At 39.8% G+C, this 25,474-nt stretch overlaps 1 protein-coding gene across 2 annotated transcripts; it reads left to right on the top strand.

Moving 5' to 3' along the window:
- Positions 1 to 804: 804 nt before the first annotated feature.
- On the top strand, positions 805 to 24,287 carry ppm1bb (protein phosphatase, Mg2+/Mn2+ dependent, 1Bb). 2 transcript variants are annotated; one of them, XM_040135222.1, is made up of 6 exons: positions 805 to 1,221; positions 11,171 to 12,013; positions 14,350 to 14,467; positions 15,091 to 15,202; positions 16,642 to 16,699; positions 23,839 to 24,287. In XM_040135222.1, the coding sequence occupies exons 2-6, from the start codon at positions 11,183 to 11,185 to the stop codon at positions 23,866 to 23,868; spliced, it is 1,149 nt and encodes a 382-aa protein (XP_039991156.1). In that variant the 5' UTR covers positions 805 to 1,221; positions 11,171 to 11,182; the 3' UTR covers positions 23,869 to 24,287. The 2 variants fall into 2 exon arrangements, with proteins under 2 accessions (XP_039991156.1, XP_039991155.1); XM_040135221.1 differs by lacking the exon at positions 23,839 to 24,287 and adding an exon at positions 18,779 to 21,308.
- The last annotated feature ends 1,187 nt before the right edge of the window (positions 24,288 to 25,474 follow it).

Below are 25,474 nucleotides of genomic sequence, written 5' to 3'. Positions count from 1 at the left end.
AGGAGAGGAGAAATTTAGTCATAACGTGTAACTATCTACACAATGCATAGGCTAAAGGGAGTGGTAGTGGAGTGAGTGAAACCTAATAGTTATGTGTAAATTCTTGAAATAGCATAATTTCTGGAAAATGGTAGTAACATTTTTTCAGTTATTGTTGTGTCAAACACTGGCTCGTACATAATAGTCATATTTTTATGTTTGTTTATCTTTGCTCAGCTTTGTTGTCCTTGTTTTTGGTACGTCCAAGTGTATCTCCCCGGACATTAGTTAGTTGGTCCTGTGTACTGTGTCCAAGAACACCGAGAGCCACGAGAAACCGGAGTCAAATTCCTTGTATGCACGAACATACTTGGCCAATAACTCCGACTCTGATTCTGCTGGAGACCCCCACTGGAACCCCTTCAAGCATCCCTGCTGTACTTGGATTAGATCGCGCTTGTTATTCACTCCGGGGCACTCGGCTCGTGTGTGTGGCGACTACAAAACATGTTGAGGATAGTAAAACGTGTAAGTCTCAACTAGGCCGGCTTTGGTTTTATCTTTATTTTTTGAGTCTTGGTCGTCACGTTAGGCTCAAATTTCTCCAGCTACGGCGTTGAACATTTTTATTTCACGCACGACACCGCCTACCCAGAGTGGATTCGGCATATGCTAGTAACAGTTACAAGTGTTTCCTACAGATCCAGCGCATCACAGAACTTCGGTAATAGACCAATGAAAATGTAGTTTTGGACAGGGGCAGAGCTAATTGACATAAAAAGGAGCCAATTAACCGACGTTTCGCCTAGACGTTGTAACCAATCACCAAGCATATGCCAAAAATAACACCTCCTCTTGTTCAGCACCCAAAGTCGAAGGATAGCTCTGGCCTTTCAATGGAAGAAAGTGCTAGATTTGTCAGTGTTGTATAATATAACCAATTCTCAGTGTCCATATTTGTTTAGGAACGATCGAAATTGTCTTCATTTAATGTGAGAGACAGAACTGGCGTCAAACATGCGTAAAAATCAACGCTGTCCAAGCAGGGAACCACCGAGAAAGGAATTATCGCCGCTCATCTGAGGCCAATCTCGATTATTTTTGTCAAATAAGGAAACATAACATAGCTAGCCGGCTAACGTTAGCTCCGTAGATAGCTAGGTTAACGACATATCTTCACACAAAAGCAGAATCCGGCAGATAATCAAGATTGGATCTACATTCGCACAACAGCAGGAAAACGTAAGTAGCATGCTAGTATGTCCGCTAACGTCATTAGCTAGAGTTTGACAACCTGGGGAATTGCGCTGGCTCCAACGACAGCTAACTGTTAAGTTAACATTAGCACGTCAGCTAACGTTAGCTCGTATCAACACACTAGCAAACTAGGCCTTTCAACGGAGGGACCAGTGTTAAGAGGACTGGAGTTCAGCATGTGGTCAGTGGATTGGTATTTAACACAGAAACGCATTTCCAAACACAGTCAGACGATTCATGCAACATTAACAGGGTTGTGTAGTAACGTTAGCGTAAAAACAGACCATTGCCCGAATAAAACCTGACCCTTCATTTTAAGTTTCAAACTAACTCTCTTACCGCCAACGTTAGCGAGACAGTTCTGAATGAAGGAAATTTAAAGTAACACTAATGTTAACAGACAGACGGTATGTTGGTCTCCAGTGCTTAGTCTGGTCCCAAACGAGCTAATCTAGCATGGTATGGGCTACACTAGCTATAACTAGCTAATGACAGTTTAACGGACTTTGTCATATGAGTGTCAATGTTTAGCTTGGCACTGTAATAATATTTCTAAAGAAATAACAGTATATTTAAACAAGCACACAACCAGAAGCTGCTGTACGTCCCAATAATTCCAGTAAGTAGTCATGTAGCGTTAACAAAGTCCAGAGTTAATCGCCAGTATGAGTCTAACAAACTGCATATAGTGCCAGTTAGATAGCTACTGTATGTCATGTTGTATATGCAGCGACCTTAGAGGGTAATTATAGCCGAAATGGCCCATTTTTACGTCTAGTATATCTGTTGAAGTCAGTCAGTCCACATGAAATGCAGTCTAAGCAGATAACACTTAAAGTTAGTCACAAGTTGTTAACGTGTTTGTAAGAAGTCATGTTTCACTGCGGCACTAACAGCAATGCTCCTCCCGACACTTCACTGATTCTCATTTGCTGATTTTTTTTTTTACCTAAAAAATTTCATATAGTCCTACATTCTTAAGCATATAACAATATATAGTATAACATTTTTTGGTGAGGTTCAGAAGGTATTGTGAAGGTGGAAAACCGTCAAAAATAATCATGTGAAATGAACAGTAATAACACATTATTGTAACTTAAACTAAGCATATATAAACCAATAATTTGCCACACTTGTTCTAGTTTTATTGCAATTACATATATTCCAAGCATCCACAGGCACGGGGCAGCCGTGTAAAATGTACAGGGTTTGCCCTGACTATAAACATGGGCTTGGTTGGTAACTCCCAACTTTCCTGTAGATATCAAGTACAGCAGTATAGGTCTATATGAGCACATGTCATCAGCCATAACTTGGAGACTATTTTAAAAAAGTTCTGCTGATGTGACACTAAAAATTGCCATTAAATATGGACTGGTATGAGCTTTTGTTGTTATTGTAAAGGTTTTTTTTTTTTTTTTTCGTTTTGTTTTGAAAGCAACCAACAGCTAGATGCTGATTGCTTCAACCTACTTATTGAGCTTTTCATACTGTACTCTTCTTAGATACAAAGTATATTAGAAAATTCTATGTGATCAGTTCTAAGTATCGTATGTCACCCCATGCTATCAGTAATCAAACCTGTCAATCATCCCTATTAGTTTTTTATCCAATATTGGATAGGAATGTCCAGAATTTTTTATGCAACTAGGGCTCATTTTCCTAGGTTGACTCTGTTGAAACATGAATTTCTCCTAGGCTGTCAGAATGAAAAGTTCTGCTCCGACTTTCCTTATTAATGAGCAGACACTCCACCAGCAATGCAAAGGGTACTCCTCCAACTTCTGATACATATCTCCTGAATCCATGGCAAAGAAAATGATTGCTGAGATTTTAAGTTTAAAGTGAAGCACCTTACTTCTCATGTAAAGAGGGACAAGTGTGTGAGAAGACCAAACTTTGCTGTCTCTTTTTATTACCTTTAAAGTTTGGAAATTTTATATGATCTTAGATAATTAAGCCAGTTTAAATTGCCCTTCTTTATGGCAGGGATTTATCATCAGCATTTGTCAAGCTAAGGCTTGTGGTTAATTCACATTTCATTATCAATTTTGTATTGTGTAGTGTTGAAATTTAGTCTGGCAGCCCCTCTGCTCACCTTCTCCAGTATATCAGATTGCGATAAGGTGCACAGGTGACCAGTATATGACATCACTTGGTGTTGGGCTGGTGCCCTGCAAGCCAGATACGGGAGGAGTTCAAAAGCTGATAATCTTATCTGAGTCAGCAGTCTCTGTGTAAAGACTGAGAAGCAGATGAAACACAGTGTCAGTGTGAGATTGAGACAGTCATCAAGCTTCTTTTAGAGTTTGGCAGATCCAAAAAAGGGCCTCGGCTGTGAAGTGATGGATCTGTAGGAATCTCAAGGTGCTTTTTAAAAAATGTAAATTTCTATTATTCCATAATAAGGAAGAATTTGCACTGGTTAGAAAAAACAGTTTAAGTATTAATTGGAGTAAATCAGTTTGCATGCAGCTTTTTCATTTCCTTACCTAGAATATTCACTTAGAGCAAGAAGTACATAATGTATCATCAACATGAAGGCAACTGACATTGAGCCATGCAGATATTTTTTTGTGCGGATTTCATTGATGAAATATCCTTGGAATACAAACTGTCGCATATTGTAGGGCTGGATGTCGGCACTGATCTTCTGATTAGACTTTAATGAACAAAATCCAGAATCGATTCATTTCGAATCCTGGGAACTTAGAAAAGTGAGCAAAACTGTTGTTTCCTTGAATATAAAATTGTGTCAAGGGCAAATTACAGGTTAAATATTTATCACTTTACCTGGTTATAAAACTGTGGACCAAGGAATTATTTTCTTTGGCAAATTCAATACGACTAAAACGTGATACGTCGATATTTTCTTAGGCCCACGTGTGCAAAACAGTTGAGCAAGGATAATTAAAAAAAAACATCACCACTTATGAGGACGTCATCATTATTTTAAAATAAAATAAATGCTATCCCATACAGCTTCACATGGACTCTAAGTAGCAGATTCTTCAGTTAAGTACAGATATCCAGTTTAATTGTCACTTTGAGCACAGGTAGGACAGAAACTGAAAGTCTGCTCACTAATTTATCTGCACTGTTTGTGTTGACAAAGGCATCAGCCTGATATCTGCAGCCAGCTGTTAGCTGGTGTTAGCTCCCCCGCCAGGGACAGACTGAGTAAAGTAGAATCCACACACTTTTCACTCAACTTCCACGCTTCACGTCTCGTAGCCAGAGATAATATCTCTTTAACAAACACAAGATCAGCTAAGATCAGTTTGGTGATTAGTTTTTCAGTATGTCCCTCTAGAAGATGCAATCACTAGATTCACTATGAGATAGCCAGAGTCTGCTAACCATCCCGAGTCATGACAGTCACGTAAACCGCGGCAGGTCCGCATGGACTGTATTTACAGTCATTAAAGCACAGTTTATGAGACTGTTGTGACTCAAGGTGTCCTATGAAGCCAGTTGTCATCTATGTTAGTTGTTAACTTAAAATAACCGTTTTGTGCAGGTTGTAAAAACTCAATTTCCACAAAGCAGCTATTTTACACATCATGCAGCTTGAACTGAACCACTTACAACAAGTAACTATACTGTACTGCCAAGTAACTACACATATTTACTGAAAAAGGCGCAAATGCAAAGATTGATCTTGGGATTTTAAGAATCGATATTGAATTAGTCAACTGAAAATTGCGTGGCATAGGGGTAACAGGTCTATAGTTGGTATTAATGTTGGTGCACTGATATAAATTTTTTTTTGTTGTACTGTTAATTGGTAACAATTTTGATAATTGATGAATTGTTTAAGTATTTTTTAAGAAAAAAATGATAAGAATACACAGGGTCCAGCTTCTCTAATGTGAATATTTTCTGATTTTCTTTTTCTTCTATGATGGTAAACTGAATATCTTTGGGTTTTGGACTCACGGTCAGACAAACAACACGTTTGGAGATGTCACCACAGAAGTCACCCATGAGGGAAAGAGATCTTGGTTTTAAGAAGATTTAAGGGAAACTGCTACCAGGACTGTTGTTAAGCTGTGTTTGTTCTTGAATGGAGTACCCACATTCTGACAAAACAGAACCTTTTGTTATAAACTGCATTTGATTACCTCTAGAGCTGAAACAATTAGTCAATTAATCAGTTAGTTGATCGACAGAAAATTAATCTGCAACGATTTTTGATACTTGAGTAATTATCAATGCATGATTAAACAGTTGTTTAATCAAATATTCCTTGTTCAAGTTTCTCAAATATGAACTTTTGCTGCTTTTCTATGTTTTATATCTGAGTCTTTGGGTTTTGAAGGTTCGGTCAGACGAAACAAAACATCTGAAGATGTTAACTTGAAATCTAAGTTTTGATGGGCAGTTACACGTTTATAGACTAAATGAATAATTAGTTAATCAAAAAAGTAACAGCCGATTTATAAATAATAAAAAATAATCATTAGTTTCAGTTCTGATTGCCTCCTCCTTCATGTGGAACCAACTTGGACTTTAAGACTCTCATAAAGTTATAAGTTGTGTGGAGTGTTGGTTGTTGGTCTCCGCATTGTGTACTTTGATGCTTTTGTCGCTAAGGATTGCAGAGATTTATCAATGTCACCATTAGCCCAGCTTTGAAAGCTATCTTTACACTTGTCACGTGTCACTTTTTATTCATTAAATTTATGTTTCAAAGCATATGCTGTCATTTCACAGTCTTGAGGTGAAAATCGTATTTGACTGTCACTAAGGAAAAAAAATGCATGAGAGCAAGCGGTACTTGGGTGATTTCCACTGACAGGTATGATTCAGGAGTTGTATGGCCAACATTGGAAGCACTCTGCTACAGATTAGTGCACAAAGGAGAGATGAAGAAATGGAGGGTCAATAAAGTGTATTGAAGTGCTGCATGTTGGATATGTGCACCTTTGTTCTGTGTGTTATAAAAGAAATGTGAAAAGGGAGGCAAGGTCAGAGCTGATGTATAGTAAAGGTTAAAAAGGGTTTCAGCAGGAGCCTTTGTGGGTGTTGAATAAGATAAATTTAAATATTTAACAGATATATTAGGAAGTTGTGCCTTTTTAGATGTCATTTCTGTTAGTCAAGGGACCAATTGCACAACATAAGTTGTGTCCCAATTCAGGGTTGCCTGCTTTAAAGTCCGTATTTCAAGACTGAATACGTCATAACAGTTCGACAGGGCTGTTCCATTCCAGAGACCTCTCCAAATGCGGCTGTGAAATGTGACCCGGTGTATCCTCTGCAGTCCTCACTCACTATCACACAATCCTTTCTGGGTTGGTTAGTTTAATGGTGCATTCAGGTGTTACTTCTCTCCTCGCAAATATGGGGAAATATCACATGACCATGTCTAATTTACCAGGTGTTTTCCTTCAGGTGGACACCAGTCACTAAATCCATCACATGGACTGGACCAATGAACAGGCCACAGCAAAGTGTAAATATCATGAGACAGACCTCTTATTATTCTTGTAAGCTAGCTGGTTGATTTGATAATCATGGGATGTTGCAGAAAAATATTATGAATACATAAATTAACTTGGTTTCATTGTTTGCTAGTGTCTTTCACATTTTGAGGTGAAATGTTACAAGTTGTACTGTAAACTAAGGAACTGTTTTTGGTGATATCTACCACATTGTTGGTTGTTTTCGGGGCAAAATCTGGGTGATAGATTTGAACAACTTTGAGCTAACAAGTTGACAAGAATTACCCGAATGCTTCATTGATTTGGTCTGTGTGAGTCAAGACTATCTTGAGTTGAGATGCAGGTTCAGCTAAGTCTTCAGGTCTACACGAATCATCAAGAGGTTTAGTGTAAAAGACAATAGTGTCAAGTCCATTAACTTTAATTATTATTATTATTTTTTTTTTTTTAAACTGTGGTGGCATGGCTGACATTTGCACGCAGAGTAGTAAACCTAGCTAACTTATTTGCTTTGATATTGCATGAGAAATGGTTGTCCGAAACTTTTGTTAAGATTTCCTCATCTGTCAGCTTGGTATTGTTACCCACTTTAGTTCTCCCTATAATGGCCCTTATTGGCTCCATTGTTTATCTAGTTGGGGAAACAGTATGATAGCAACACCAAGCCAATTCTTAATGCTCAGCGAAGTTTATGATTTCGGCAACAACTCAAAGGTCTGGAAGTTTCTGGAAAAAGCCTACCTAGATGTAAGTCTTAAACAATATTTGAGAAGTTAAAAAAAAAAAAAAAAACCATTTGCCTCAGATGCTCTGACTCTCATTGTAATCAAATCAAAATCAAGTCATCAACAAGCTGTTGTACCCTCAGTTATCATGTAGTCAGGGAAGTTAAACATAAACCTAAACTCCCAGTGATTTGCAACATATTGATGTGTACGCTGGCACGGTGCTGGCAGCTGTGAGTTAAACTTGCTTCAAAGATAGCATTAACTGTTTTGTGTGAGTACGCCTGCATTCAGAACAGCACTCGGGCTCTTTGCAGCATTATGTAATCCCGTTCCTCCACTTCTCCTCTTCGTAGCCAGTGGTTTTTGGCAGACATGCATCTTAGCATCGTGGATGTTGGTTTTGACCTGTGGTTAAAGCATGGGTGACAGCAGTTTTGACGGGGTTAAGTGGTTTACAGCTCTTGGTTTCATTGTGATGTCTCAATTGAGATATTTTCTGGGCTTTTTCTTGTGTGCACTCGCGCGTGTGTTTTTGCCAGCAGCCTATTGTAGCGTTGTCAGCCAGAGAAATCTCATAGTATCTGCATGTGTTCTGGCAGTCTGCACGTCTCCTTTCAGGGTCTCACTGCTGCGACTGCTTTAATGGATGGATGATGCAACTCCCCTTTCCTCTCTCTGCCAGGCGTGTGTGTGTGTGTGTGTGTGTGTGTGTGTGTGTGTGTGTGTGTGTGTGTGTGTGTGTGTGTGTGTGTGTGTGTGTGTGTGTGTGTGTGTGTGTGTGTGTGTGTGTGTGTGTGTGTGTGTGTGTGTGTGTGTGTGTGTGTGTGTTTTAGAGCGAGTGAGAGAGGGACATAGAGAGGGGGATGTCGTTGAATGAAGCTTAGCCTGGATGTTTGCACTGCAGGGTGGGTGGTTGCTAGGCAACGACAGTGTGTTTGTTTTATTTTTAGAGAGAATCACTGCTGGTGAACAAAACAGATTTCTCTTTCTCTCACACACATATGTGAACACTCTTTCTTACCATACATGAACATATAGGCTACTTTTGAATCTCAGTAGCTGGTGGTAGAGGAGAGAGCTTGTTAGACGGAATTCTGTTGATTTAATCATTAAGCAGGAAGGCAATAGAAATGTGAATGGTGTGGCCCACTGCCCCACCCTGGACATGAAATCTAAACCGGCCTGGCGTATTTATAGTGCGCCTTTTTCTCGCACATAGACTATGACACTGCACACATGCGCAGAGCAGACACAAACGCACTCACATACACGTTCCTCTGAAACCAGCTGTAGTCACTCCTTGCATGTACCAGCCTTTTTTGGGCACATGCTTGTCATGCCGTGTGTGCGCTCATGTGGGAGGTAATGCAGAGCGAGAAATTAATATGTTGAAAAAAAAGACACACTCAGGACGCTTTCAATTTGTATTGCTTTTTATTGATTTCAAGATGTCATGAGTGCTACAACTGAAACCAAGGAATGCATACTGTGAGTAGCTCAATACTGCAGCAGTTGCAGACATTTAGGTCATAATTGATAGGTGTGATCGGAAAATATAGTGCAGGTTAAAAATGCCAGAGATACGGCATTGAGCATTTTAATTCTGTGCCCAGTGTAGGGACCAGGAGGTGCTGCTAGTGTGTTCAGGTACAGTAGTTGCTAGTAGATTACAAACAAAAATTTCAGAAATAATTTAAAAATAATATGAAATAAGAATATTCTGAGTTCTTATTTTCAATTTCCTTTTCAACTGTAGCTGCAATCCGGCTTTTTAGGGCCAAAACCGATCACAGATTTGATAAAAGTGACTTATTATATACATTTTACAAACACTTCCACATTAGAGGTCTTTCAGAAGCCTGTCCCTCATATTGAAGTGTTACCCATGGTATTTTCAAGTTGGATTCAGTACTCCAAAATATTGATGCATTCCTCTGTACTCTGGAAACTCATTTCAGAAGTGATTCATTACATTTTTTGTTGATTTCCCTCAGCTACCAAATCTTTTGTCCCTTCAACACCCTGGAAAAGTTTCTCTTCTAACTTTGCCTATCTGAATGATCGCATATCAGCTTTAGTTAAAAGACGATGAAACAATCATTTCTGTTTAAATATGTATTTATTTAATTTTTCCAAATTTCTTAAAACTGTGCATCAGGAGATGTTCACCTCCATTAGCTTGTTAGCTCATAGCATGCTGTAAAAGATTTCTAGTGCCTGTAAGGGACCAAGGCAGCGTTCAGATCAACTGTAGCCCTGCGTGAAAGAAATGGAGCCCCCTCATTCATATGAATGAGACCGCCCCATTGACAATGCAGGGTTGCTGTCCAGCAGGGTCATCCAGCTTGCGATAATTACAACCAAGGATAAAATTATTGCTGCCATGACTTTCCAGAACACTGAAATCTGTCATAATAATATAAACAACTCTGCGGGGTTTTTGTGTCTGATAAGTCTTCAGATTCATTTATTTTCGCTCAAACCAGATATATTGGATTGAATTTTAATTATCCACCACACTCCACAAACACAGCCCCTTGAATTGTCGCAAAACAATTAATCCTTTGATTGTGATCCTGAACGGAGACACTGTATGGTGTTGAGAATGGGCAAAGTTTAATTAAAGACAAAATACTAACCCTCCAAGTCAGAAGTGATACCCATTCAGCTCTTGGCAGGTGAAAATTTCAGACCCTGCTGATTCAGTAATGTTACTCTACTCCCTGCTGGCAAGTTAACTAACAGTATTAGTTACCGTGTGTTCAGAGTGAAAGAGGCTCTGTGTGCTCAAAGAAGCTTTACAGCTGCAGTGTAATCCCCAGCTCTGTGGTTCCTCCTCTGCTATCTTTGTCTTGTTGTCAGGATCTCTGGCTCTCACCATCCATTAAGTAATTAAAACCACCCTGTAATAACAGTATGAAGCAGCCTACTGAACTACTGACACTAAAAACTATTGATTTACAGAGGAATTTATAGGACCAAAGATATTATTATAGACTATAAAATATTATGTAATCTTTTGATACAGTATACTGTAGATCTGACAAAAGGAGTCAATTTTGCTTCACTCACATTTGTTTTAAACACTGAACTGAAAAACTACCTGGGCACTGAGGCAATGCTTCCTTCCTTCCTTATCTGAGTTCTCTTTTCTCCTATCACAATAACTAACTGCATTTTTAAAAACGTGAATGAGAACCCCCACACAATGTTATGGTCTATATTCTAATTATAGATAATGATAATGGATTTTTAGACTGAACCATTGTCGATATTTGGGAGTTTCAGAATGCTGTAATGATATAGTGACCTATAGGAATCTTTTTTTACATGAACAACAATCTTGATACAGATCCCTTAGATTTGTTTTTAAAAGAATTGTGAACAAGATATATACTGGGAAGGACCTTTTAAAGTTGAAAAATCAACTTGTCAGTGCTCTCTGGTAGTCAGACTATGTTCCTGTGACACTTTTTTTTGTAAATGACCTCAAACCTAGTTTGTCATTTCTGTCTTGCAGTTTCTTGTTACTTCTCTGCCGAAATATACACCAGTAATGATATATCTGCTAATATTGGCCAATTTTTCAGTCTAGCTCTAAGTCTAATTCTATATACATTATATTTATGGTACAGTAGTGCATTACTATAAAAGTGGCTGACTTGGTGAGGGATAGATTATCTTTTTTGTCCTTGCTGGTGATGGTGTAATGGTTCCATTTCTATGTTTCCTTCCTGTCTTTCCTTGATTAATCTCCAGCTATAGGCAGCAATGGGTGCGTTCCTGGACAAGCCGAAGACGGAGAAGCATAGTGCCCATGGTGAGGGCAATGGGCTGCGTTATGGCCTGAGCTCCATGCAGGGCTGGCGGGTGGAGATGGAGGATGCCCACACAGCTGTGGTGGGTCTCCCCCATGGACTCACCGACTGGTCCTTCTTTGCTGTCTACGATGGCCATGCAGGCTCCCGGGTGGCCAACTACTGCTCCGGCCACCTGCTGGAACACATCTTGTCAGGAGGGGCCGACTTTGGTTCAGGTCCCGGCTCTGTGGAGGGGGTGAAAGATGGCATCCGCTCGGGCTTCCTGAACATTGACGAGTACATGCGCAGCTTCACTGACCTGCGGCAGGGCCTGGACCGCAGCGGATCAACAGCCGTGTGCGTGTTGCTCAGCCCGACCCACCTCTACTTCATTAATTGCGGTGACTCGCGGGCCGTGCTGAGTCGAGACGGCAAGGTGGGCTTCTCCACCCAGGACCACAAGCCCTGCAACCCTCGTGAAAAGGAGCGCATCCAGAACGCTGGCGGCTCAGTCATGATCCAGAGGGTAAATGGCTCCCTGGCTGTGTCCCGGGCCCTGGGGGACTATGACTACAAATGTGTGGATGGTAAGGGCCCCACGGAGCAACTGGTGAGCCCTGAGCCTGAGGTGTGTGTGTTGGAGCGAGCGGCCGAAGGAGACGAGTTTGTGGTGCTGGCATGTGATGGAATCTGGGACGTCATGTCCAACGAGGAGCTGTGTGAGTTTGTCCGCTCACGACTCCTGGTGTGTGATGACCTGGAGAAGGTCTGTAACTCAGTGGTGGACACCTGCCTGCATAAGGTAAGCTTTTTTTTTTTTTTTTTTTTCTTTTACATATATTCTCACACATTGGAGGTGAAACTTTATACATAGCTGCAAAAAGTATTTTTTTTAATTAAAAATATAAGATTATGTATAATCATCACATATTCTAAAGTAAATGATGGATAACTACATCAAAATGTAAGAAAAGTAATCTAATGTTTAATTGAACTCAACATCTCACAACAAGGCATCAGATAAATCAGATAAATCAGATGATGAAGAATGCATTACTGCTCTCACGTCATACTCTGTCCATTGGCCTTCTCAGCCATCGATCCAAGATGAAGCAAGAATTTCCCCTTGCTTTAGCTGAGCTCATCCACCAGTTCACATCTTAGATTTTTGCCTTCCATGTATCACTTATTTTTGTGTCGAGAGTACTCCAAGAACCAGCAAGTGCACAGCAGCCAGGTTATTTTTACGTTACTGGATGGGTTATCTCAGCCCCACGCCGTCATAAATCTGCTCTGCTGCCCCTGCCATTTGTGATGTATGTGACACTCTACACTTAAAGAAAGTTACTTTGACCACATCGCCTTTTACATGGTAATGACAAGGTGGCTATCCATGGGTTTAAGGCCAGAGCTCTATCTTGGCTGTAGCTGACTGCGTGCCCTATAAATGCCAACTAATACACTGTCCAATGTTAAGATGGTGGCTTCCAGCCAGAGGTTGAGCTGTTCTGTTCCTATAATACATATACTGCAAGAGAGCAAATTCCTTTTAAAGGGTTAAGAGGTTCATTATTAAAGATTATAGAGCAGAAGCGATTAGTCAATCAACAGAGAAGTAGTTGGCGGGTGTTTTGATAATCAGTGAATCACCTTTTTTTAAATTGCATTAATACTGATTCTAGTTCTCCACTGTAAGGATTTACTTTTTTTTTCTGTGTTACATGATTGTAAATCGCATATTTTGAACTGCATGTCTTAAAAAACAAGAGATTTGAAGAAGTCTCATTGGGCTCAAGGGCAATGTGAAGGACATTTTTGTTTTTTTACTATTTTCTGAGTTTTAATAGACCAAATGATTAATCCAGAAATCTAGGAATTAATCAGTCAGTTAATTGACAATGTATAATCATTAGTTGAAGCCTTAAAACATTAAAAAGGAAAAACAATTGTAAAAGATTTGTTGGAATTATCGAGTTTCTGTGTAAAAGGTAAAAGTGTATGACAGCAAAATGTCAGTTTATTACCACTAGGCTGTTTTTCTGTATTGGAGAAAACCAAATGTAAGACATCTGAGAACATGCATAGCTGTTAGCTTGTATTCTGTTGTGTCTAAATCACAACCCATCTTTCTTTTATAATCCTAGCAACAGCAAAAGAGAAAGCATTGTGTTCCCTAAAAGATGTCCTGTGGAGTTGTTATATTTAAATAGAGTGTTACTCACCAAAATGATTGAGTGTATCCTTGAGGTCTAACAAAAATGTTGAATACATTTCCTTCCTCACAGCAGACCTGATTCTTTTTTTTTTTTTTTTCTTTTTTTTAACATTTTGGGACCTGCATTGTTTGCATCCATGTTTACTTCACACTTCGCTGTCTTTGCTGACGCATTGCTGCATCATGTTACCACCACTTTAGACAAGTAGAATAATGAGAAGCCGCTGGCAGAACTGTATTGCATCACCCATGAGCACAAACAAAACAAAGACCCAATCATTAAGATGCACGGCGCAGCTAAAGGTCAAAAACTCCAGAGGGTACCTTTTAGTTTTGTGTTTTTTAAGTTTTAGGCCAAACTCAGGCACTTCATCTGACATGTTAACTGTTTAAAAAAATAATAATAATAAAAAAATTAAATAAAATCCAGGTGTTGAAAATTTACACCATCTGCAATCCTCCTCACTGGAAGGCTTCAACTATGAAATACTGCTACAGGAATTGTTGAAATATAAATAACAGCATGCCTGTTTATAATCTTTTTCAGCAGCAAGTTTGCACTTTGATGCTTGTAATCAGTGTTTGTTTTTTGTTTTTTTCCACTTATTTTTGAGAGCAGTGGGGAAAAAAACACTCTGACTGTTGGTTGCCTTAGATTTATATTAACCAGGAATGCCGTGAATTTATTTTAGCCATCATGGCTGCCTAGGTTAGAAGTGATTTTTAGGGTTGTGTTACAGTCAGGGTCAGTTTAACAAAACATCACCAATATCACATTGATCTTTCAAACCATGTTTGTGTCATAGTTGTTTAAAAAAAATGATATCCCTATACAATAAACAGTTACAAAATATACCTTATGTACTAAATAGATTTCATTCCATTCTGTATTTGTTTTGTCTCTGCCTATATTCATCCTGCAGGGGAGCAGGGACAATATGAGTGTGGTGTTGGTGTGTTTACCTGGAGCTCCCAAGATCTCAGAGGAGGCTGTGAAGAAAGAGGAGGAATTGGATAAATACCTGGAGACCCGTGTTGAGGGTCAGCTCGCTCGACACATGTGTACACCCACACCTTCACACAGAACATAATAGACTGACAGAGTGCATTTATCATAGTGTTCAGTAGGTACATTTATATTAATCTAAAATTAGAGTTACAAAGACTTAAAAAAGTGCTACAGTTTGATAGTTGATCATTATTAGTTTTGGTGTCTTTGCAACTACACCAATCATATTAACTATCACGTCTGATATGCTGTATTTGAAACTTGGGGTGGATTATTTTAAACATTTAACTGTTCAGTGGTAGTTAAATGCCTGCGCTGATATTTTGACCCAGCAGTCTTTCGATGGCTTTTTCAAATATGTTTTTTTAAAAAGGTTAAGTGAAACAAGTGGCCACATACTGTGCTCAATTTCTGTGTACATAAGCAGGGCAAAATAAACATTCTTTAGGGTAGTACAAATATTTGAAATCAGTCTGCGACACAGTCAGTGGTGCTGAAAATGGCAAGTAGTATTGTATCTGATTCTTCCACTACTATGGTTGATTTCTCAGCCTTTGCAGAAAAAAGTGGGGAATATAATATACTATAACCTTGCCTTAATATACAACATAACCACTCACAAACCCCTTGTCCTCTTTGTGTTTTTTTTGTGTAGAGCTACTGGGAAACTGCGGGGAGGCGGGAGTCCCTGACCTGGTGTCTGTTCTGAGAAGCATTGCCACAGAGAACATCCCCAACCTTCCACCTGGCGGCGGCCTGGCCAGCAAGTAAATACATAACGAGGAACAACATTTAACTACGTGTTATACACTTCAAACATGCTGTTCAAAATAATCAGACTTGAATAGCTTATATTATTATTTTCTTATGGTTTAGAAACTTATAAAGTTCACAATTTACCACCAGCACCTTACATCCTGATGAACTCACAAATTATAATTTCAAGTGTTGAACTGTAACTGTCATCTAACTTCACAAATGCCAATATTAATAATAATTACCTTATTTGCATAGCACTGTTCTTAACATAATTACACAGCGCTTTAACACGGGACATGAGAGACATTAATAGGATTATACAATTTAAAAAAAAAAACCCAGATAAATAGAAAATAATCTGCCAGTAATTTTCATGACTAATCACCCTGTCTATAAAATATCTGAAAATAGTGAAAAATGCTATAATTTCCCATAGCCCAAGGTGATGTGTTAAAATGGTTTATTTTATTTGACCGACTGTCCAAAACACAGATGCTGCAACCATAGATTTTTTTGTCAAGTTTTGTTTGCTTGAAAAAAATACTAAAACCATTATTTGGATATCAAAGTATTTGTAGATTAATTTTCTGTCAAGCAGCTAATCAAATAATCATTGTAACTTTACAGATAATTGAGAGAAAATAATAAATAAAGTAATAACATAATGTCCAGGAGATTTTTCAAATCATACAAATCAGTGAAAAGCCAGTTTAAAAATGTGCGTTTTTAGGGCATGAAAAAACAGAATTGGCAGTGTGGAAATTAAGTGTGAATGATCTTTTTACCTGTTTAGTTTTTATGACTGGTTTTATAGTCATCGATGCATGTTTCTCATGAAATTGCAGGTGCTTGAGGAAAAGCTTTTTGAATGGCACACCTGAATTTAATCAGTTTTCATGATTTTTCATACTTGCAGAAGCATCTAAACATACATGACTTTATTCATTAAGCACTGATTACTTGATTATCTCTGAAGTTTACAAGGAGCAGATAAACGCACTGCCGCAATCAGAGCGTAGACAATTAGTTGACTAATCAATTAACAAAAAAATTTTAATCGTGCAATAATCCCACAGAATACCTTGTTCCACCTTCTCAAATGTGACAGTTTCCTGCTTAATGTTGTCTTAAATTCTATCAATCCAAATATTTTTGTATTTAGCTCTGTTGGTCAGACTAAAAGGCAATTCGACGTCATCACCTTGGAGTCTTTCTGATGTTTTTATAAATAATTGTTACTGCAAATCTGTCAACATATGAATAAAGAGACTCTGTAGTCTCTTAATGCCTTAATAGCGGATACTCAGGCATCGACTCAGTTGCTTTCTTGATTCTATTTTAATCTCAATCAATGTACATTTGAAAAGAATGAAGAGACTGTGTATGTTATGTCGGGAGATTTTCTTTTCCCTAAGCAGCGAGCTGTGTGCTGTTTGTGTGTTTGTAGGCGCAGTGTGATCGAGGCGGTGTACAACAAGCTCAACCCTCACAGAGAAGAGGAAGGGGTGAGTTGATCTCTCTCTAAACCGCTCACCTCTTCAACCTTTCACCCCGTCCCCTTAACATGACCTCATAAACACACACCAGCCCAGACAAGGACACTCTTTTGTGTGTGTGTGTGTGTGTGTGTGTGTGTGTGTGTGTGTGTGTGTGTGTGTGCGTGTGTGTGCGTGTGTGTGTGTGTGTTAAAATGAGAGAAAATGAATGCGGTTTAAGTGTGAAAGAAGGTGTAGGATAGACTAAACAGAATAGCCTCGACAAGCTTGGTGAAACTCAGTTCACTGTATTCCATGTTGAAAAGCATTGAAGGCCTGTGCGGTCAGTTTCAATTTTGTATCTATCATTGAAACACGATTTATAGCAAGACCCTGATAAAGCTATTGAACTCCAGCAGTCTCATTGTACTTAATGCTTCACGAACCTGGATTAAAAACATCTGAATTTAAATTTCGGAAGCCCTTCAGGTGAAAGTCGCTTGAATAAACCAACTATAATAGTCCAACTTTTGTGTACAATTGATAGCATTTTTTAAAAGATAATGTTAAATATATAGTTCTTGGTGCTGATAAAATGTGAATAGCCATAGCTTACAGAGTCAGCAATAAGTGTCACAACAAGAAAAATAAATTCTATGATAGACAGTGTCATTGTCAAATTTATTGTCCAACAAAAAGCCAAGTGAGAAACTTTGATACCCGCAGTATGTGCATAAATACAAGCACTTGTGCAAGCACTGACATGAAGAACAACAAAGTCTTGTGCTTGCAGCTACTGTTATTACTGACATGTTTGGGAAGCCTTTGTTCACAGCAAATAATATCCTTAAGAAGTCATTTACTTTGATCTCTTTTTCATTTTTCAGTCTTATATTTTTTTCATTAGGTGGAAAATCAGCCGGTAGTACGAATTTAATTTTAATTCGTTGCAGTTTAGTTAGGAATTTTCAAAAGAAAAAAGAAAAAGTCTTCCAGACTAGGCAGAAAAAGGCCGATCACTCTGCAAGCATTTAGATCATGTCATGATCATTCACGGAAACTCTTTATAAACCTTTGGAACAATGCCTGAATTAGAATAAGAAATGTGCTGATTTCGTAAACCAGTAACTACTCTGCATTCATTTTGTAATAGGTGTTTTGTCTGAGTTGCTAAGTCATGATTACACGAGTTCTAAGTTCTCAGACACATTTTCCAATTTACATTAAAAACAACAAAAAATGGAAATTAATTCAGTTCAATGGTTAATGTTTTACTGGAGTTGTAATTTGATTGCTTAGTATATTCAAAAACCAATGAATAAATAAATAAGATATAGCACCATTTGAATTTTATTTATAAGACTTGGGACAAATTTCAGTGTAATTTCAAAGTGGCTATCAAGAAGTAAATTAAAAATAACATGATTCCAAATCTTGTTTTGCAAGGCCTTAAGTATATACTGCTACATAGAATAAAACAACCACTTCAGGCCGCTGGAAAAATTCAGCTATATCATCTCAACACTACTGTCACTTCTGGATTCCTGAGTCATAGTTCTGTTTATACCGTAAGAAATTCACATGTAGTGTCAGAGGAAATTTCACAACTAATAGATGTGAAGGCTCCAAGTTTTACAAATGTTGTCATTCTGAAGAAAAAAAGGTCACTGTCAGGTTTTAAACAGTTTGGATGTGATGGTGGAGGTGTGTGTGTATGTATGAGGGCACATGAGTGTATTTGTCATATTAATGTCAGTGGAGTCGTGACTTGCAGGCTCTTTACTCTGGGCTGTGTGGGTGCTGACCAGCTCCCTCCCCTCTGTTGCACCATACAGCGAATATCACAAAGGGTTGTTGGTCACAGGGTCAGAGGTAGCGCTTGCATGGGCCTGTCCGACTGGCGCAAGAATGTCTCTGACATTGTCACGCTAGTGTGCGGTAGATATTTGTGTGACAATGATGTGAGTATTGTGCCGCTGCTTGTTAGATGTATCTGTGTGTCTGTGTGTGTGTGTGCGTGTGTCTGTGTTTGTGTTTGTGTGTGTGTGTGTGTGTGTGTTTGACCATGGAGCGTGCCTGCAGAGTCTGACCCCTGGCGTGTCACCTCAGGCTTGTGCGGGGGGAGAGGAGGAGAGTGAGGAGGGAGGTGGCAGTACGGCGGCTCATCTGCTGGAGGCTCTGCGGCAGTTCCGCCTCCACCACCGGGGGCAGTACCGTGCGGTGCTGGAGGAGTCCCTGGCCGCCTACCACCTGCGGGGGGAGAGCGCTGCCGAGGGAGCAGGGGAGAGCAGGAGGACCTCAGACAACGACGATGACAACGACGACCAGGAGCAGCCTGCCTCCCCTCCCTCCCCCCCCTCGCCCCCGCCCTCACCTGCCACTGCAGAGCCGGAGGCCAGCCAAGATGCGCCTGCCCCTGAGTCCGATCCCTCCTCTGACTGAGCACCCTGCCCGCAAACCAACCCACCTATCTCCGTGTCTGTCCCCAGAGCTCTAGTCAGATGTGCTATGACCTCTCCTTTTTCCCTCATCACAGAACTTGAATGGACACATCGGCCATTTAGGGCTCTATCATTGTCTTCAACCGCAGCTGCCATTGCCATACATGAATATTTTAATAATTTGTTGGAAATAAAAATGGCCCCTCTGTCTATTCAAGTTCTGTCTCCAAGCCACATACATACCATAACCTAATGAGGACTCTTTCTTTTTCTGATTTGTTTCCCCTGTCCTCTAAACTTGATTGGCTTGGATTTCCTAAACTTGCCAGCCACCTTTACGGCTTGACCACACTGACTTGTGTTTATAATAGCAAAGAATCAAAACAAATTATTATTAAGTGCAAAAGTGGCTGGTGAAGCAAAAAAAAAAAAAAAAAAGAACATTGCACTCCATGACCTACATTTAACCAGTTCTGGCTTCTGGCTGCTTTCCTACCTGACCCACCACCCCAGCCTCACCCCCACACCTACTTACAGTGGACGAACTGACAAAGAAAAGGAGAGGAGACACTCTGAACTGCAGCTGTGTCTCCAGGCCTACGCCATCTACAGACTCAGAACACACTCTTCTGTGTATATGTATGTATGTATGTGTGTGTATGTGTGTCTGCATGAGTTTGAGAGACCAAGCAAAGAGACCAATCATCACTTCAGAAATTTGTGGTTTTGGTAGTGGATCATACTTGAGTTTTAGCCCATTTATCAGCATGTTCAGCGATGTTAGGTCGTTCAAATCACTGGGCAATTTAACCACAGAGGGATGCTTGTGTGGGTGGGTGTATACTTGTAGTTTGAACGACAGTTCTTTTAAATAAATCTATCACCACATATCCCTAATTCCACATCACCACAGTTTAGTACACTGTCTCACAATTATGCACAAAGAGGTTAAAATTTGTTCCTTTTTGGTTATTCAGGTGAATGTCAATGTGCCAGTAACACTCGAGAGGGCAAAACATATCGTGGTACCAGGCAACCAGAGTGGTCATAAAATTAAAATATGTTCAAATGAAAATAAGACAAAGTCTGTAGCCAGGCTAGTAACCCTTTAAGGCTGTAATGCTCATTGCACACCAGGAAAAAAAAAAACATTGAATGGATGAAAATTAGAAGCCTTTACTCGTGGGCAAAATGGTTACATTGAAAGTTCATATTGTTTCCAAAATCAAAAGGCTTTATCCTTTGTACAGTTTGTGTTTTTTCTTAGCCATTCAGTATCATGCACCATATTGTGTGACATGGCTTAACTTGTGTCTTAGCTGTGTCAGCTTTGTCAGTGTTAGCCGTAAACTGTTGTTAGCAGCTCCAATCACAGTCTCTGTTGGTTCCATAGAAAAGATCATGGAAGCGGCTGTGTGCTGCTCTTTCATGGAGATTACAGTTTGAAAACACTTCCAATGAAGCATAAATCTTACCTTTGTGTTGCTTGTTGAAGTTTGTTTTTTTGAGTTTGGAATGAGCTCAGTGTTGCCTATTCTGGCTGTTGTGGTGGAAAAAAAAAACACAGGTCATGCAACTTAAACGACAGTATACTGTAGGACCTTTGCCACCATCATGGTAATAATACGCCCTGTTGAAGAGTACCAGCAGCAGGCATATCGGTTGTTTTCATGGTAACAATGAAAACATTTTCATTTGTTTTCATGGTAACAATAATAAACACGTGGTTGAAGTTGTGGAACAGTTACGGTTCGGTTAGGTTTAAGTACAAAAACTACTTGGTTAGGTTTAGAGAAAGATCATGATGTGGATTAAAATAAGTACTTCACTGAGGTTAGAGGACCTTTGTTGTCATGGTTACAGTAATAAACACCTGGTTAAGGGGGTGGAATGGTCATGGTTGAAAGAAACAATGTTGATTATTGGTTTCAAACTGGACACAAACAGCGGTGCCCTGTGTCAAAGTCCTGTGTTTTGTCAAGCCGTCCATCCGCCCCAAACTCCTCGTAACGTGGAAGAAGTTGCTCTATATGCGACATCACTTTACTTCCCCATTCGCTCCTGTCATAATTACTGCGGCCGCTAGAGGTCGGCTGACAAGAAAGCGTAACTAAGCGTTGTAATAAGATACTTGCACAGTCGAACTATGGGCTTGTTTTTTTTACAGGACAGTCTGAGAAAAAAAAAAAAAAAAAAAACCCTGCTCCTTCTCACTAGTAATGGGGCTGTTATGAGTCCGTTATGGCCTGACTTTCCACACTGAGGCGACCAAAATGTGAGAGTTATGCGTTTGTGATTTTTTTTTTTTTCTTTTTCTTCTTCTTCCCCAAACACGCACACAGCCGCTTCCCTGAGCTTTTCAATGGAACCAACCATCTCCAATACAGCGAATGAGACAATCCCAAATAGCGCTGCTGTTGTTGTAGTAATGTGCTAATGTTTGCATGGTAAAATGCCTAGATGCTTGTTAGCAGCTATTGGATTTTAAATGCCATCTAAGACATGTTACCATGGTAACTTAAGGTTTTTTGAGCTGAATACCATTGTCAGCATTGGTAACATGCTAATGTTAGCGTTCAACTCAAAACACGGCTGAGCTTAAGTGCAGCTATTCTGATAAAGTACATCTCAGACAGATGAAAGTTTAGCTCAATCAAACTGTGTAGAGCTGAACCTGAACCAAGTAAACGATTAACTTACCTGCTTTAGGTAACAATATTTCACCTGCCTGGGGACACCCCTCAGGCTAACACATTGTTAGTCAACCATACGTATAGTTGGCATGTTAGCATGGATGCTAAAATGTTAAATGTTAACATTCTGACATTTAGTATTTCACTTGTTAGCATGCAAACATTCAGTATGTAATGTTTGTCCTGTTGGCTTGCTAATATGGTAACGTTTATCATGTTAACATGCTAGCATGCTGTGTTACCCTTCATGTGTAAAACAGCTGTGGCTGACAGGCATGCTGTTAATTTTAGAGGTATTCTGTCATGAAGTGAAGTGTCAGACAAATTGAATATTTGACCTGTTGATGGGGGATAGGGAAAAAATTTTCCTTCCAAATATCAATCCATCCAACAATTGTTTAACATACTTCACCTCTTGACCAAAAATGTTGGAGCGGCCAAACAATATTACATCCCTAAAGTCACACTGCTACCGTATCGTTGCTGACCATATCCAGTTTAGGCCTTAAAAACCTGATGTAGCACTTGTACAATCAGTTACACCAGGACAATGGTGAATGTGTTTTATGTGAGATGGTCGTCTATCTGTAATCAGGTCAAAGTATAGCTGAAGTATTAATGTACCTGTTTTGTTTTTTTCGTTTTTTTTTAAATTTATAAATTTTCCAAAGCTCATTTTATAAATTTCCCAAAGCCAGACGCTGGTATTACGTGTGGCTTTATGAGTTTCACAACTTGATAAAAGCCCCCTTACAGCATAAATTGTTCCTCACAGGTTATGACTTTGTTCAAAAATGACACAATCTCAAACTCTTACCTCATTATGGAAGTTTGATTCAAACAGACTGCTGAAGCTAGAGTGTTTATTCTTCCTCTTTGAAAGCAAGTAGAGGGAGTCTGTATAATGCCCTGTACCCAATGACTCTGGTAATGCATGCACTGCACTTATCTTTTACAATATCTAAGGCACTTAACTATCGGAGGGGAGGTTATGCTTTAACACTGTGTGTGTGTGTTTGTGTGTGTGTGCGTGCGTGTGTGTAAGCGCATTTGTGTATGTATGAGTTGTATTTGTATGGGGTTACGTGGGCCAAATCAATCCCACACAGTTTAAAAATAACAAATGAACAAATAAAAATGATTTGAGGTATAATGCTACGAGTTCGTGTCAAGTGTATTGAGTAACTCAGTGTAAACTGGCTGTACAGCTTTGTTTTTGCTCTGTCTTTTTGTCCTGTACCAAATTTGTCACCTTGCAAATGTGTAAATGAGGGTTGTGATTAGGGATTCAAAAAGCAGAAAAAGTCATATTTGTCCATTCAAAATGAGTTGCATGTCACACAAAAAATCACCAAACTCTCTGACAAAGCTGAAGGATAATATGGTCGCATTTGATACAAGACCATGCCCTGAAACCTTTAGGGGAATTTTTCAGTGTCCTTAAAATATTTAATGTGTTGTATATGTTTCTGTGTAGGCCCCTGAAGTTTTTGGGAACAGCTCAAGCAGAAAACAGGTCCTAACCTTCCTCACCCTCCTCTGGCAGCTTGTAGCTGTAGCCTAGACTTGTAATTTCGTGTGAGCTGTTTAAAGACATTTCAGTCAGTCGTCTCTTTTAAAACAATAGCAACTCTCAGATTTGAAACGTGTCAAACATACTAAACGCCTGCCGCTTCATTGCTTGAGCTGGCGGCAACAAGCGAGAGGGAAGCTGTGTAGACTTACACGGACTCCATTCTCTCCATTTCTCCCCTGTTTTTCAGTCTGACAGTTGGCCTCGTGATTCTCTGCAAGGTGAGTCATCAGAGGTCTGGGTTCTGGTTGTGGTAACCTACAGGCTGGGCAGGGGAATCTCACTGTCTTTCACTATTATCCATTCATTTTGAGTAGACAGCGGGGCAGTGAGGTACAAATTTTACCATTATTTAAGGCATCAGGAGCGGTATCTTAACTACTGTGTGCAGTGGAAAACGCAACAAAAAAAAAAGGAAGCTAACGCACATCTCTCCATCTCTTTTCCCTTTTACTCACCCAGAGTGCCGGTGAGCTGGAGGACCCCTGGTAGCCGTGGCAACGACCCCTGTCTCCTCCTGGTGATCGGTGCATCCGCCCAGAGGAGTGTCTCTCCATTGCGCCATGTCTTTCTCCACTAAAAAGGGGACATGTGGTGTGTGTTGGAGTGCGTGAGTGTGCGTATGTTGGTTGTGCATGTGTGTGTGTTTGCAGCAGTGGGACAAAGACGACAAACGACAACTACACACACACGCATACTGCTTTAAACCTGGAGGAAAATCAAAATCACTTTTCAGACATGTCAAGATTTTATGAACTGAAGCATTGTGATGGTAGAGATGATTTTTATCATTGAGGTGTTTTTTTCTTTTCTTGAATGTTGACATTGAAAACCTGACTTCAGAATGACATGAGGACCTATAATGTGTGTGTGTGTGTGTGTGTGTGTGTGTGTGCGTGCGTGTGCGTCTGTGTGTGTGTGTGTGCGTGCGTGTGCGTCTGTGTGTGTGCGTGTCTGTTTGTGTGTGTGTGTGTGCGCGTCTGTTTGTGTGTGTGTGCGCGCGCGCGTGTGTGTGTGTGCGTGAGAGATGGTTTTGTGAGTGTTTCGAGGAGGCCCAAGAGAAGACAGACGGATAAAGACTTTGTATGTAATTCTTCTGGATTTTTTTTTTTTTTTTTGTGCTCCTGGGTCTAATAATTGCCTAACACCCTTGCTTCTCCCCTCTTAAAAAACACACACACACACACACACACTCTCTCTAACACACACACAGACACACCAAAACCATAATCGCCCCTCCACTGACCCCCATTTCCACCTGTGCACGTATGTGATGTGCCACCTTCGCAGGGCACTGCATGAGGACTTTGGTTCTACATGTACAGCTAAGTGGTTTTCTAGTCGACCTGGATGGACAGCCATTGGTTGAGACTGACTGAAACCGAAGGACCTCTTGGCTCTGATTGGCTCGTGCCATGTGAGAAGTGGAAATGGTTTTGAGTGGTTTTTTTTTTTGTTTTGTTTTTTTGTTTTTTGTTTTTTTTTTCTTTGCTGATACTATTAGGATGTTGACGATGATAATCATGATGGGGAAATGGGAGGTTATTTAGTTTACTGAAGAGCCGAGTGCAAGTTGAACTCATGGAGGCGGGGTGGTGGTTCGGGTGGGGAGGCTGTTGTATCATTAGTTGGACTTCCTGTAGGAGGTACACATGATGGCGGACTGTCCTGACAGAGGAAAGGTTTTTTTTTCGTTTTTTTTTTTTTTTTAATGTTGTCCATGAGGTTACTAGCTGCTCGCTGCGTAGAGTGAGTGAACTCCCTGTTTTAACCCTGTTCTTGGTTCTCAGACTGCATTGGTAATGTTTGTATTGCTGTTGTTTGATTGCACTCACATTTGATTACAGAAAGCGTCTATATATGAAATAAAATACCTGCCAAGGACCCAGTGGTGGCTGCGTATTTTAATAAGAGAAGTCATGTCATTTCTGGATGTTTGTCTACGTTGGTGTGGCTTCATGGAGGCTGTCAACATCTGTAATCTGCTGATGTTTCTGTCCCTTTTGGAACAGATTTACAAACAAACACGACTAGGTTATCAGGCGTACAGAAAGCTGCAGCCTACATCATTTGCGTTTTCAATGGTCTTAGCTTGCTT

Source organism: Xiphias gladius, chromosome 9 (assembly GCF_016859285.1).
Source record: "Xiphias gladius isolate SHS-SW01 ecotype Sanya breed wild chromosome 9, ASM1685928v1, whole genome shotgun sequence".
NCBI classification, from domain to species: domain Eukaryota; kingdom Metazoa; phylum Chordata; class Actinopteri; order Istiophoriformes; family Xiphiidae; genus Xiphias; species Xiphias gladius.
The sequence above is the reverse complement of the archived record's forward strand: the minus strand, read 5'-3'. Positions and strand labels throughout refer to the sequence as shown.

Excerpts from the sequence above, each read along its gene's own strand:
- ppm1bb (XM_040135221.1), top strand. The coding sequence starts at position 11,183 with ATGGGTGCGTTCCTGGACAAGCCGAAGACGGAGAAGCATAGTGCCCAT. Across the intron at positions 12,014-14,349 it reads TGGACACCTGCCTGCATAAG|GGGAGCAGGGACAATATGAG; the intron begins GTAAGCTTTTTT and ends TTCATCCTGCAG. Across the intron at positions 16,700-18,778 it reads CTCACAGAGAAGAGGAAGGG|GCTTGTGCGGGGGGAGAGGA; the intron begins GTGAGTTGATCT and ends GTGTCACCTCAG.